The following is a 13,928-nucleotide window of genomic DNA, read 5'->3' as shown; positions in this document are numbered from 1 at the left end:
TGCATTGATGGTTTTTCAGCTTGTCTACACAGCATGTTGACAGCATATGTTATATCGGGCCGAGTCCACTGTGCAATGTGGAGTAGACTGCCTATCGCTGACTGGTAAACCCCGGGATTACTGAACTCTGTCTGTTGCTCGGCTTGAGCATCCTTTATGTAACTTAGCTCCATTGGGGTTTTAACGCCAGCACAGTTGTCCATTTTGAACCTTTCCAGCAACTGCTGGATCTTAGCTTCTTGGCTGAGCCAATAGTTCCCATTTTCATCTTGCTGAATTTTAACTCCTAGATAAACAGATACATTGCCTAGTGATTTTATCTGAAACCTTTCTCCAAGCTTTGTGGCAAATTGTTGTGCAAGTTTATCATCCTTTCCACTGTATAATAAATCGTCAACGAATATCAAGACTGCTTCTTGTTCACATCCCGAGCCTTTTAGATAAAGACACGCATCTGCTGCGCTCTTTCTGAACCCCATGCTCTCTAGAGCATCGTTTAAGCAGGAATTCCAATTACGGGCGGACTGTTTCAACCCATAAATGGATTTGTGTAGGTGCCAGACCTGGTTTGGCTTGTCTCCTTCAAAACCCGGTGGTGGTGTCATATAGACTTCCTCCTGTAAGTCTGCGTTTAAATAAGCCACATTGACATCAAAATGAAACAGCTTATTTCCCTTCTTAGCTGAAGAGGCTAAAAGCATTCTTAGTGACTCTGATCTTGAAGTAGGGGCATAGATTTGAGAATAGTGAACACCTTTGCGCTGCGAAAACCCTTTTGCAACTAGTCGGGCTTTATATTGCAACTCTTCAGTAGTTGTGGGCTTTAAACGATATACCCATCGACAACCTACAGCTTGTTGCCCTTTCGGAAGCTCTGTACTTGTAAACACACCGAGAGACTTCATTGAAGCCATCTCCTTTTCCATTGCTTCCTGCCACTTTACGGCTTCTGAGCTTGGAAGCTGTTGTACCTCTATATAGCTATCTGGCTCACACTGTGCCATATTTACGTATACACTTGTCACCTTAAACCGCTCTGGTGGCTTGCCCTTTGTGGCACGATTTGACCTGCGCAATTGTTCCTCTTGTGCCCCCTCTGACCGTTGGCTGTCAGAATCTGTCTCAGACTTTATACCTGGATGTGCCTCTAGGGATAAAGACCTCCGTTTAGATACCTCCCTTGGGCTTGGTGTTGCAGGCGACCTGCTTCTCTTTTGCTGTCTGCTAGGCCTACTGACTGGCGATGTTGGAACACCCCTAGATTTTGGCTTTCCTACCTTAGGAGAAGGACCTTGTGCCTGGTCAGAATCTGCATCTGAACCATGTGCACCATCCTCTTCCGGCTCGCTACTCTCTGGACTTTCATACTCAGCATAAATGCCTAAATCATCTCTCAAAATGTCAGGGTTACCGTGTAAGTGAGTCCATCCAGACTGCTCACAAAATTCAGCGCTCCTACTGAGGACCACTCTTGTAGTATCCCCATTTGGGTTCACGAACCTCCAAGATTTGGCATGTGGTTCGTACCCACAAAAGATGAGTTTCCTAGCCCTTGGACCTCCCTTTTTCCTTAACGCTTTTGGGATAAGTACATAGGCTGGACATCCAAACACCCGAAAGTAATTAATTTTGGGCTTCTTCCCATATAAAGCAAAATAAGGGGTGGTGCCAATTACAGAATTATATACTCGGTTCAGAATATGAGTAGCCGCCTGCCAGGCTTCCGCCCAGTAACTTTGAGGGAGTTTAGCATCAAACAACATAGAGTTTGCCAACTCTTGCAGAACCCTGTTTTTACGTTCGGCCACGCCTCCTTCTTGGGGGGAATAAGGTGTAGACAGACGATGCTTAATTCCCTTTTTCTTAAAGAAATTCTGCAACACAGACCCGGTAAATTCTGACCCTCTGTCTGTCTGAAAAGCAAGTACTCTAGTACCGAATTCAAGTTCCACTGCATGAACCCAATTTTTAACTGTTTCTGCAGTATCTGCTTTTGTTTTGAGAGGAAAAAACCATGTAACCTTTGTTTTGTCATCCGAGAGACACAGTGCATACCTCGAACCTCCCATGCTAGCAACAGGCATTGGGCCACATAGGTCCATATGCACAAGTTGGAATACTTTGTCAGATTTCCTATCTGAACTGGGATAGCTGCATCTATGAACCTTCGCCCTTTTGCATGCAGTACAATCCAAATACTTAGTACATTTGTTCATTTTGCACCCTTCTGATAATTCAGGTTGCCTTTTAACATACTGAAAATTAATATGTCCCAGACGGCGGTGCCATAAATGGACACAAGAATTATGGGTAGGTGAGTTCACACAACCAGCATGAACCTGTTCAACTTCATCTGGACTTGTCTCAAAATAATATAACCCATCTCTGCATTCCACCTGCAAAAGAGATACGTTATTCTTTGAAATAGTGCAAACCCCATTTTCAAACACAGTTTTAAACCCATTTCTATCAAGTTCTGACACAGACAAAATACACCCCTTCAATCCCTTTAGCACGTAGGCATCAATTTCTGTTTGCAAACATTTCAAGAACACTGTGCCTACGGTCTCTAAGGAACGTTTAGTTGAATCTGCCATTGTCACAACTTTAAGGGTTTGCAAATGTCTGCAATTCTGCAAACGGACACTAGATGGCGCCACCAGGTGGTGAGATGCACCACTGTCAATCAACCAGCGTAGATTGCTGCCTTGGCCACGCCCTTGCATCAACGCCATTGCTGAAGCCATGTGCTGTGTGCTGTGGGAGTAGCCATGACCTCCTCCTCTTCTTCGACGTCCCCTGGAACTCCTTGTCTGGTAACTAGGGGTAACGGCCTTGGTGCTGTCTTGACCAGGTTCATGTGTGCAATTCCTAATTAGATGGGAAGGGGAACCACAGCGAAAACAGTGTCTAGCTGCAAAAGCATTTACTGTGTGCTCAAACTCAGCATCAACACTCTTAGGCACAGCATAACTCCCCTTTAAAGACAAACCTCTTTCTCTTTGCCTTTTATCCTGTTCATCTGCAAGCCGAGATGAAATGTATTCAAGGGTTAATTCAGTTGAAGGCATAGCTTCCAAAGTTAGAGCTAGAGTCTCATAGCTTTTATCAAGAGAAGACAACAATATGTATGACTGCTGCTCCATAGAGAAAGGAATGCCCAGCTGTCTTAGTTGATTAAAGGCAGACACCATTTTGGCAATATGTTCTTTCACACACGCTCCCGGTTGGAGACGTAAATCAAACAAACATCTTGTAGCATGGATCTTGGCCCCCGCAGTGTTTCTGGAATTTAGCCGCTGCAGAACCGTCCAGACCTCATGCGTGTTCTTTAACTCAGAAACGTAAGGCATTTGCTCTGGTCCCACTGCCAAAACTAGTAGACCTTGGGCTTTCCTGTCACGTTTCTGTGAAGCTGCTGCTGTTGCTTTGTCTTCTGCAGACGCGTCTGCAGCTGCCTGTAAAGGCGGTGCTTCAGTACAACTCCACAACTCTTTTGCTTGCAACCAAACCCTCACTCTAGCCTTCCAATCATGCCAATTTTTCCCATTGAGTCGCGTAAACGGGACAGAAAAACTTTCCTGGGACTCTGCCATCCTCCCTGGGGCTTAGGAACGATACTCACACACCTGTAGACCGTCTCCCAGCTGCTGAGGTGGCTCCTTGAAGAATAAGATGTCTTCCAGCGAGTACAAACTGCGCAGTGCCTGTTTAAAACTTTTCTAGGCACGTTGCAGGACTCAAGCTGCTTTGAAGGCTTTCGTTGTCGGCAACCGCTTCTGTCTTCGCTCCAGTCCTTTCATAAATCACTCTGAACTGCACTCCTTAGCTCCTTCTTGACGTACAAACACCCATAACCTGTCCCATTAAACTTTAATTAGTTTAATGTAAATGCCCAGTGCGCTGCCATCGTCACAAGTCCCACTACAGCAGAGTATTTCGCACAGCAGTTGAAGAAGGGCAGGAGAGGCAGTATCTTTTCAAAGAGGAGTCTTGGAGCATGCGGTTTGTAACTCAAAGATAAGGTTTATTTACAAAACAAAAAACAACCCTGGCGAAGAACCACACATCTCAGCAAACACGCCCAAAAAGGGGAGAAGAGGGGAAGAACAAACACACAGGAGACTATTTATACAAACTCATGTTCCTGGAAGCCTAATGACCTCCAGCTGCTCAGTGATTAGAGCGTTTCTGCTACCTTTTAACCCTTTGATAGCAACAATTTCCCCATGCACACTATATTTAGGCCTCAAAATAGGATCAAGTAAGCTGAGGAATGCCACAGAAAGACAATAGTCTCATTACAGTAATCCCCCTATGCAAACAGAGGCTCTGCAAGAATCTTATGTCACTCTATCTCTCTTAAGGAGTCAACATTACTGGGATTACACATCCTCCCCCTGACCAGCTGCCCTCCAGGTGTTTTGGACTCCAATTCCCATCACCACCAGCCAAAATGGCCAATGGTTGAAGATGATGAGAGCTGAAGACCAAAAGATCTGGAAGGCACCAAGCTGAAGGAGGCTGCTAACATAACTAGGTCACTCACTGAATGCTGCCTCAGAATAAAGGTCACACCCATTCCATACATTTAAAGCACATGATTTTCCCTGAAGAATCTTTAAAACTCTAGTTTACCCCTCCCAGAGCTATGATACCCAATACTCTTCGCAAACTACGTTTCCCAGAATTCTTTGGGGAAAGCCATGTGCTTTAAATACCACAGCAAATTGTATATTAATGCTGGTTCTAAATGCGTTTTGATGAATATTAACTATTGTTTTTTAGCTAGTTTGTTCGCATTTTATAATGGTATTTTTAAATGTTGTAAGCCACTTTGAATCCCAGCTTGGGAGAAAGGTGAAATAGAAAAAGAAAATAAATGCATTCCATGGTGTAGGTGCGATCAAAGACATCTTAAAAAGTGAATATTTTAAAACCAGCGATTGTACCTTACCCTTAAAAACATTTAATTTTTTAAACTGTTACAACCACAGGAAATAGGCCTACGACTAAGCTCTTTGTTACTTGTGAGCAGGGAGGGTGGTGCCAAAAATGATGCAAAGGGCCTAAGAGAAATAATGGCAAGGCAGAAACAACATCTATGCTAAGTCTACAGTTTATATTTTCAGTTCATACATGACCACTCGGGGGGGGGGGGCATGGTTCAAGATTAACTTCTTTGAAATTTCTTAGTGAACTGAATGTACTTTAAATATAAAATGGTAACAACCTGTGAAATACCCAGAAAATTTTGTTCAAAATATATGATTTTTAATAAACTCTTAGAATCACTTACCGAGAAAAACAAATCCATCTGCTTCTTTTTCTGTCACCAATACCTTCTTGGTATCTTGGTTTTTTCGGAAGAAGTTGAACATCTTTTTGAAATACAAGTCTAGAAACAAAAAGGTGAGAAATGGGTCAAGTGATGCTAAAAAAAAACTTACACAATTCTGGCATCATCAAAATAAACATTATAAAATGCTCTTAACATCAAGTTCTAAGATTAGAGACTTGAACTGGGGGAGGATCCTGCAGGAGCAAACAGAGAACACCAGAGAGATACAAGTCAGTTGTTCATTATTGCTCAGTTCAAGAAATATGAGTTTATGTACACCCAAGCAGCGTTGGCTTGACTAACTCAAGCACTGGAAAAAGTTAGTCAAGATAATATTATATTTTCCACCATAAAAATATTTTAATCAGCACACTATCTGATTATGTGAAGAGCATTTTTACAGTCAAGCAAAATAATTATGTGTGTTACAGAGAAATCAATACTGTGTGATTCCCCAGAGTCAGGACCAGCAGGGCATAACTGACTTTCCATGCTAAACCTAAGGTTGTCTGTGGGGTGGGGTATGGAAGCAAGCAGCAGCAGCAGCAATGACTGCACTCTTCTCTTTTTGTGTTATGCCACCCACCCCATGGCAGGCATTTTGTGGCTGGGGCCTACAGCACCCTCTCGAAAAAGGTTGGCAACCCCTGATTTAACAGGATGACATATTCTAAACTAAGTTAAGTCATGAAATGACCTGTTTTAATTATTTGTTTATTTAAAATCTATCCCACATTATTATAATTATTAAAATTTCAGTACTGCCCTCATCCAAGGACCTGAGGATGTTTTACAATATAAAGACACAAAAATAGCATAGTAAGAAACAAAACAATACAGTGGTACCTCGGGTTAAGTACTTAATTCGTTCTGGAGGTCCGTACTTAACCTGAAACTGTTCTTAACCTGAAGCACCACTTTAGCTAATGGGGCCTCCCGCTGCTGCCGCACCACCGGAGCACAATTTCTGTTCTCATCCTGAAGCAAAGTTCTTAACCCGAGGTATTATTTCTGGGTTAGCGGAGCCTGTAACCTGAAGTGTATGTAACCCAAAGTACCACTGTAGTTCTTTTATAAGTAAGGTGATCCTTAACCTAATAGCTTTCATTCCATGTAACAGTAAGTACGCCTCCTATCACTGCAAGGATTTCTACTTGCACAATGGAGCTTCCCCACCCCCTTCATCCCCGTGTGCCACCAAAATCTGTTCAGTGGGTTCTCACAACCCTCCAGAGCAGATTTTGAGGGGGTGCACGGGCAGAGCGCATGGGGAAAGTCTTGTTGGACAAATCCCTGAGCTGATGGAATGAGGGAGTTGGAAACTGCCCCATGACCTTTCACTTCCTATCAGTTCCCAATCTGTTGTGCAGATATGTCTTTCTCTCTTCCTAAATCCTGCAGTACTTGCCTTTTCACTTTCAGCAGCTCCAAGCATTGACTTCCTTCCAAATGCTTGACTATGAAGTACTCTTCTTGAACTGCAAAGATGTCCTTCCTTTATACACTAGGCTAAAAGGGAGGAAAACACAGAGTTACTAAAGCTCACATGTTAGTATCAGGATTTCAAAACTTCATCTGCAATCACAAAATTTAGATTATATTTAAGAATGAAAGAAAGAGTTCACACTTTCATTTTGATAAACCAGGCCACTAGACTTCTACAAAGCTGCATTAAAGCACACTAAAAGTCCTACCAAAACTCATAAACTGCAATATTTTGATTGCAAAGCTTTTTGTTATAGGTCTAGGTGTGTTCCAATGCCCAATGGAAATACTCTGGCTTCTGCCCTTTTAAAATAACGCTGAAAATTATTAACAGTCTACATGTCTGTCCTGGGCCCGTTGTTGTTCAACATATTGAATGAAGGTATGGGGGGGATGCTCAGTCTTGATTGTTTTTTCCAATGGGTCTACCCTGAGTAGGGGTAATATTGGATACAACTCATACACACATATATAGGAACAGTAATACTGAACCTAACTTGTAGGGCTCTTTTAAGGAATAGTGGACTTATGCACATGAAGGTCTTTGAATCCTGAAGGCTGCTTACTGAAACCAATAATTCCTCTAACTTTTGTAGAAGCGTCTTCCTTATCTAGTTAGCCAAGTTTCCTTCAACACTGCACAAAGGGATACAGGTATCTTTGCCTTTGGCAAATAAAAATTGCTTGTAGCCAATCAGCACTGAAGGTTTACAAAAATTGGTTCTTTCTATGGCAAATACAAATGTCTTAGGTAATGGGCATTTTGAGGGCAAATAATTTTTCAAGAAGTAGTTTCTTCAGGTGAACAGTTCATTTACAGGGGCTAACCAGATTCAATAATGTATGACCACCTCCGACACACGATTAAACCTGGCCAATCCCATAACTCACAGTGATCTAACTCACATAAACAATGTAATGTTTCAAGACAGAGCACACAGTTGTCTCCAAAACCTACTTCTGCTGCATCCCCTCCCCAAGATACATGTTTCTTGGGATGCAACGTTTTAGTTGATTTGCAGATTACAGTATATTAACTAATTAAAATTAACAAGCAGCAGCTTTGGAAAACAACCAAACTTTTTTTTTATATACAAGAACTTACAAAAACCACAGATAGCATGTGCCATCTTACGATGAGTATATCCACCCTTGCCTGCTGTGATAAATGAATAAATAATCTAGAAACAGAGAGACTCCATTTCCTGCTTGTTTTGACATATTTGAATTTAACGAATTAATCAATCACCTAAGCAGCAAACTACTAATCAACTAAGTTTCTCTGAATGGGATGCCAACCCTTGTTTTCTTCTTGACACCCCTCTATTCTATGGGTCACCAGTTCAGACGTTAATTTATACACAGAAGACCAGACAGGTAGGCTGTCAAAATTCAACGTCATCCCGTGACTCTACGCCACTATCTATGGGTAGGACGACCCACCAGCCCCATCTCAAGGAGGACCCAGAAGAGCTCTGCCCCATAAGGTGGGAAAAGCAGTAAAGCGAATTTGTTGGCGCGGGTAGCTCCGCCCACCAGACTTGAGCAGCTGACGTAGCAGCTCCACAACACCCCTCCCCAACTGGCGACGCGCATGCGCGTGTTCCAAATCCGCACGTACATTCTGAATGTTAACGGATATAACCGTCGAAGCGCAAAAAAAGCAACACCGCCGGCGTTATTCGACGACTGCCCCCGCGCGCCACAAACGAAGGACGAAATAACCCTCGGCTTCGACTTTCCTGTTTTCGCCACGAGCGAGGCCTCTCTGACAGCCGACCCTACCTGCCTGCCTTGAATACGCACCTCCGGCAGCCTTTTCTCCACAACAACCTCCGGTTCCGGGTTCACGAGGGACACTTCCCGGCGAATGAACTGAAGTAACCTCGTCGGCTGGGGAAAATCACAGTCTAAGTTAGCTGGCGCGCGCATGCGCAAATACTCCCTAACGCGCGCTCCGCTACACGGAAATGACGTAGAGGCCGTCTGCGTGTAGAACGTTCTGCGAGCGCATTGGAAGGTTTTCACTGGGACCGTCGAACTCTGCGCGCTTCGCCCGTTGCCGTGGTGACCCGCGCGGCGAGCGGAAGTCGAAGTTTCCCGCCAATGTAGCCTGGATAAAAGGCAAAGGGCGGGGGGGAGGCGGCCTTGGTTCAGACGCCCAGTTCCGAAATGGCGGACGTGCTGGAAGGACCCCGCGTACGCGTAGCCACAAGTCAGTTGGCGCAGTACATTGGGAAGCCCGTTTGTTTCGTGGGGCGCCTGGAAAAGGTAAGAGTGGCTCCCTTACTCCTCTTCGTCCGCCGGGGGGATTTGCCTTGCAGAGCATTGCCGGCCCCTTGGGGTGGTGCATCCGCAATGCCCATGGTACCCCTCGCTTAGCTCCAGACAAACTTTCGCCAAAGGCTCCTGCTCTTTAATGTTGCCGTTTGTGAGACAGCTGAAGTCGAGGGTCATTTGTCATCCTTTATTTAAAAACAAAACATTTATCTCTTGTTTGGTTTGCAGTATGAACACATTAAATATTGTATATATATTGTTAGTTTTACATAGTGGTTGTTGATTATACAGAACAAACATAACAATTCCACACAATTCAACAAAAAAGAAAGAGGTTATCTCGAAGCTTCTGACCTCCCTCACTCCATGAGTTCCATTTCTAAAATTTTGTTCCTGCTTCTTTTACTGTAATGTAATATATTATAAATCCATAGTATCCAAAGTTTGTGTTACTTTACAAGTGTTAATGTATTCCTGCTAGTGATTTCAACTGTTTACAGTGGGAACACATTAAATATACACAGGAGGGGTGGTATAGAAAATTATTCATAGGATATTTAGCAAATGAAGTTTATTATATTGGTACCCTGCTTTGGATAACTGCAAAAACTCAAGGCAATTACAACCCCAATACCCCCCAAAAATTATAAGTGAGAGGAAGCAACAGAAGGAGAGTGGAGGTATATATCCTTATTTTGTATATATTACCTTGAATCTGTCTGGTTTTTAGGCTTGCTTGATGTTGCCATTTATTTTCTCCCTCTTAATATTGTTATTGCAGATGTAGCTCCCATGGGGCTCTGTTACGGATATGCAATTCATTTTAGTAGAGCAATTAAATCTCTCCATCACCCTTATTAAATGAGATGTTGCTTTTTTTTCTTTTTCTTTTTTTTTTGCTTTTCCTTCCTGGAATGTGACTTGCATTTTTATAGGCTGCCATGTACAGTTTTAAAGCATGCAGTTATGCCCACATGTAGATGGAGTATTACCTGAGTGCTTCAGTATTTCCGACAAAAGACTGACATAGTGGTGTTGATAGGCAGTTGCAGCAGGCTAAAAGTGCCTTTAAAATGAGTGTTTTGAAATTTTATTTAGATTCATCCATCTGGGAAATTTTTCTTCCTATCTGATGGAGAAGGGAAAAATGCAACCGTGGAACTGGACACACCTGTAAGTATGCCTTGTCTTTTGGAAGATTTCATAATTCTTACGCTTAACAGTTTTTGCTCGTGTTGAGCATAAAAAGGTAAAGGTACCCCTGCCCGTACGGGCCAGTCGTGACCGACTCTAGGGTTGCGCGCTCATCTCGCTCAAGAGGCCGGGAGCCGGCGCCGTCCGAAGACACTTCCGGGTCACGTGGCCAGTGTGACGAAGCTGCAGCTGGCGAGCCAGCACCAGCGCCGCACACGGAAACGCCGTTTACCTTCCCGCTATAAAGCGGTACCTATTTATGTACTTGCACTTAGGGGTGCTTTCGAACTGCTAGGTGGGCAGGAGCTGGAACCAAACGATGGGAGCTCACCCCGCCGTGGGGATTCGAACCGCCGGCCTTACGATCGGCAAGTCCTATACAGTGGCTTTAATTGTAGAAGCGGAATTGACCTGAACAGTCTTTGTGTTGCTGGTATAGCAGTTCCATATATGAGGGCTTCAAGTTCTAAACCTCAGCTAGATAAAGGAACTTATGTAGTTCTCGTATTAGCCCAGTAACAAGAATAAGCACTACTGCATTTACAACTGCCCCATCAATTTACGTACCTGAAGACTATAGAAGCATCTTCTTAGACTGAACAGTGTGTTGATTATATTTTTATATTCTTACTCTTCCGCTTTGCATAACTCCCCTGCCCCATAGGTTTGCCTGGGATTGTTTGTTGCTCACTCCTAAGCCATATATATAAGGTTAGAATCAAATGCAGTAGCCTGCTAGTGCTACAGATATTCAGCTAACATAACCTCCGCTTTTCTGTGCTGTACGGTACTGATGCTTCTGCTTGGTGCAACAAAAATAACTTCCACACCAACAAACTCCTTTGTCTTGTTTGATCTTGCCTATTCTTCACAGTCATCTGTATATCTTTTGTATAGGGTTATCAGTGTGTTCGTGTGCATGCATGCTCACATGAACAGCAAAATCCAGGTGAATTTACTGGGGTGAGTCAGGCAAGACAAAAGGCTTGAATGGGCTGTGTTTGTCATAGATTCCCAAAATATGTGATGTAGTTAAGCTAGGTGGATATTTGAGAGAATAGATAACCTCACCTTTACTTGGAATGAACTTCACTTTCTTGAACATTCTTAAGTAATTCTTTAAAGTGTTTTATGGTAAGGTGTTAATGTAAAATAGAGAGCCAAGTTTAGTGAGTTGTAATTTCAATTCATAAGTGCTATGTTGGAACATAAAGTGAACTCCCAGAAACGTGGTGGGTGGGGGTGGGGGGTGTAAAACTGATTGTTGGTAAAATTCTTAATAAAGACATTTACTTGTTCATCTACCATTGCAGCTTGAAGAAGAGATCTCTGGGGTCATTGAGGTAGCAGGAAGAGTTACAAATCAAGTAAACATAATGTGTGCATCATATACCCAGTTCAGAGAAGATAAAAACGCATTTGGTAAGTGAATTATTTCCTCCCTCATTGCAAATTGCAATTTTTCAATACTTTTGAATAAGCTTCTGGCACTCTTGATTAACAAGTTTCTTTCAATAATGGTCAGTTCTTATCTACGATTTTCCCCCATGGAAGTTATGTTTGGCATGATACCCAATCAAGTAGATGCACAAAATACATTTTCAGAAATTAAAATCCCATGTGGATACAGTGGTACCTCAGGTTAAGAACTTAATTCATTTTGGAGGTCCATTCTTAACCTGAAACTATTCTTAACTTGAAGCACCACTTTAGTTAATGGGGCCTCCGGCTGCCACTGTGCCGCCACTTGTGATGACGCTTCATGGTCATAGATCAAGTTGTAATTCCTGTCTGTTCAAAACACTGAACTTGGTATATATCTAGCCAGATAGGATAATTCTGTTATTGATGTATTAAATCTGTTATATAGCCTCTTCTATCCAATATAGTTATTGCTGTTACAGAGGGAGAGCTGTTGTGGATACATTTACAAATCTGAGCTTTTGTCAATTGGATTTTTATCAAATTAATCCCTGTTCACATTCAGGCAAGATACTGGTTAAAGCAACCCCTTGAAATATTTTTAACCTTCCTGACTTTGGAATTGAGTACCGTATTTTTCGCACCATAGGACGCACTTTTTCTCTCCTAAAAAGCAAGGGGAAATGTGTGTGCGTCCTATGGAGCGAAAGCAGGTTGGGAAAAGCCCCCAAGCTCCGTGTGCTCTTGCGGGCTTTTCCCCAGGAAGGAGAAGGAACCGACTGGCTGCATCAGTTGCTTCTCCCACCTCCCAGGAAAGCCAGAAGAAGCCGTGCAGCCCTTTTAAAGTGTGCGCGGCTTCTCCCGGTTTTGCGAAAGGTGAGGGAATCCCCCACCTTCCAGAAAAGCCAGGAAAGCCCTGCGCAGCGTCTCCCGGCAAGGAGAGGCTGCACGGGGCTAAAGGGGAAGCCAAAACAGCGAGCGGGATCCATCCCGCCCCCTGCATTGGCTTGCTCCATAGCTGTGCGCAACCCCTCCGGCAAGGAGAGGCTGCAAAGGGTTTTGGATTCTTTAGCCCTGTGCAGCGTCTCCTGGCAAGAAGAGGCTGCACGGGGCTAAAGGGGAAGCCAAAACAGTGAGTGAGAGGGAGCCTGTACGATGCTCTTTGGGGCTGGGGGGAAAATATTTTTTTTCTTGATGTCCCCCCCTAAAAACTGGGTGCGTCCTATGGTGCGAAAAATACGGTATATGTTTCTTTAAGAATTGAGATGCACATTATAGTTAGCGTTGTCTCTTAGGTAGTATTGTATAAATAGGATAGTTCACCTGCACTAATGTTTTTTAATGTTATATTCTTGTTTCTTTCAGATTTAGCACTATATAATGAAGCTCTGAAAATTATCCATGAATTTCCTGACTACTACCCTTTTAGTACTAATGCATGATTGGTACTTTTTGTTACAACTTAAGAGTGGACAATTTGGTGATGCTTACTGAACAGAACTGTTCAAGAATCTCTGTATGAAATAATCTTGCTTAAAGTGTACTTGGGACTGTCTGCTATGCCAGCAATATAGTACATAATCTAGAAGTTCATGCATTTGTATCCTAAATGGCGATGCTGTCCTGAGGACAAAAAACCTGTGTCTAGTGAGAGACAGTATTTCGCAATAGATAAGCATTTTAATGTTAAGCTGTCACTCAGGTAACCATCTTAGGTAAATACATAACACAGTGCTTATTCTTTTATTTTATTTTTAGGTGATCTTTTGTACATGAAAAGTATCAGAGAAATCAGTGTATTAAATAAAATGCAAACTATCATAATATTGATGACATCTAAAGTAAAACGTGTTTGGTTTTATTCTAAGACTTAATTGGCGCTTTAGTCGCCTTACCTAAGCAGCATGTTATAGCAGTTCAACAATAAACACCATTTATGTAGTAGTTCTTGTCTGAAGAATGATTCGTACCGAATATCTGTTCTTTACAAGGTAGCTGGAATATTTTTGTAAAGCAGGACTCCTAGAGGTTTTTTGGAGGGGGGCACCATAAATCGAAGCCTAATTTTTCAATGTAGATTTACTATAAAGGTAAGCACTTTGAATGTTGGAGCTTACCTGTTTACTTTAACACCCAATACTGCACGGTGCTGAAATCAGAACACAATACTACAAAATCTGGTACTAGTATCTACCTGGACTATTGC

At 42.8% G+C, this 13,928-nt stretch overlaps 2 protein-coding genes across 12 annotated transcripts in view; one reads left to right on the top strand and one right to left on the bottom strand.

Annotated features, from left to right (window-relative positions):
• Window positions 1-8,779, bottom strand: part of UMAD1 (UBAP1-MVB12-associated (UMA) domain containing 1) — a 51,590-nt gene extending 42,811 nt beyond the window's left edge. For 4 of the 11 annotated variants that reach the window (XR_014556750.1, XR_014556751.1, XM_083705438.1 and 1 more), the window contains exons 1-3: window positions 8,633-8,779; window positions 6,750-6,850; window positions 5,300-5,398 (exon numbers count right to left, since the gene is read on the bottom strand). Coding sequence is in view for 5 of the 11 variants with exons in the window: in XM_083705438.1 (XP_083561564.1) it covers window positions 5,300-5,381 (82 nt within the window). In the remaining 6 variants the exon portion in view is untranslated. Of the gene's footprint in view, window positions 1-5,299; window positions 5,399-6,749; window positions 6,851-7,931; window positions 8,406-8,447; window positions 8,572-8,611 lie in introns of those variants that run through there. The other 7 variants (XR_014556752.1, XR_014556753.1, XM_083705439.1 and 4 more) reach the window with 3 other exon arrangements.
• A 184-nt stretch (window positions 8,780-8,963) lies between these two features.
• RPA3 (replication protein A3) lies at window positions 8,964-13,666 on the top strand. The gene is made up of 4 exons (XM_083705445.1): window positions 8,964-9,097; window positions 10,205-10,279; window positions 11,614-11,722; window positions 13,088-13,666. Exons 1-4 carry the CDS (start codon window positions 8,999-9,001, stop codon window positions 13,162-13,164), a joined length of 360 nt encoding a protein of 119 aa, XP_083561571.1. The 5' UTR covers window positions 8,964-8,998; the 3' UTR covers window positions 13,165-13,666.
• The last annotated feature ends 262 nt before the right edge of the window (window positions 13,667-13,928 follow it).

This window comes from Podarcis gaigeae, assembly GCF_964106915.1.
Source record: "Podarcis gaigeae genome assembly, chromosome: 12".
Taxonomy (NCBI): domain Eukaryota; kingdom Metazoa; phylum Chordata; class Lepidosauria; order Squamata; family Lacertidae; genus Podarcis; species Podarcis gaigeae.
The sequence above is the reverse complement of the archived record's forward strand: the minus strand, read 5'-3'. Positions and strand labels throughout refer to the sequence as shown.

What these genes read in the sequence shown, in the direction of transcription:
- RPA3 (XM_083705445.1), top strand. Translation starts at nt 8,999, where the DNA reads ATGGCGGACGTGCTGGAAGGACCCCGCGTACGCGTAGCCACAAGTCAG. An exon ending in TCGTGGGGCGCCTGGAAAAG is followed by an intron (nt 9,098 to 10,204) that starts GTAAGAGTGGCT and finishes AATTTTATTTAG; the next exon opens with ATTCATCCATCTGGGAAATT. An exon ending in CCGTGGAACTGGACACACCT is followed by an intron (nt 10,280 to 11,613) that starts GTAAGTATGCCT and finishes CTACCATTGCAG; the next exon opens with CTTGAAGAAGAGATCTCTGG.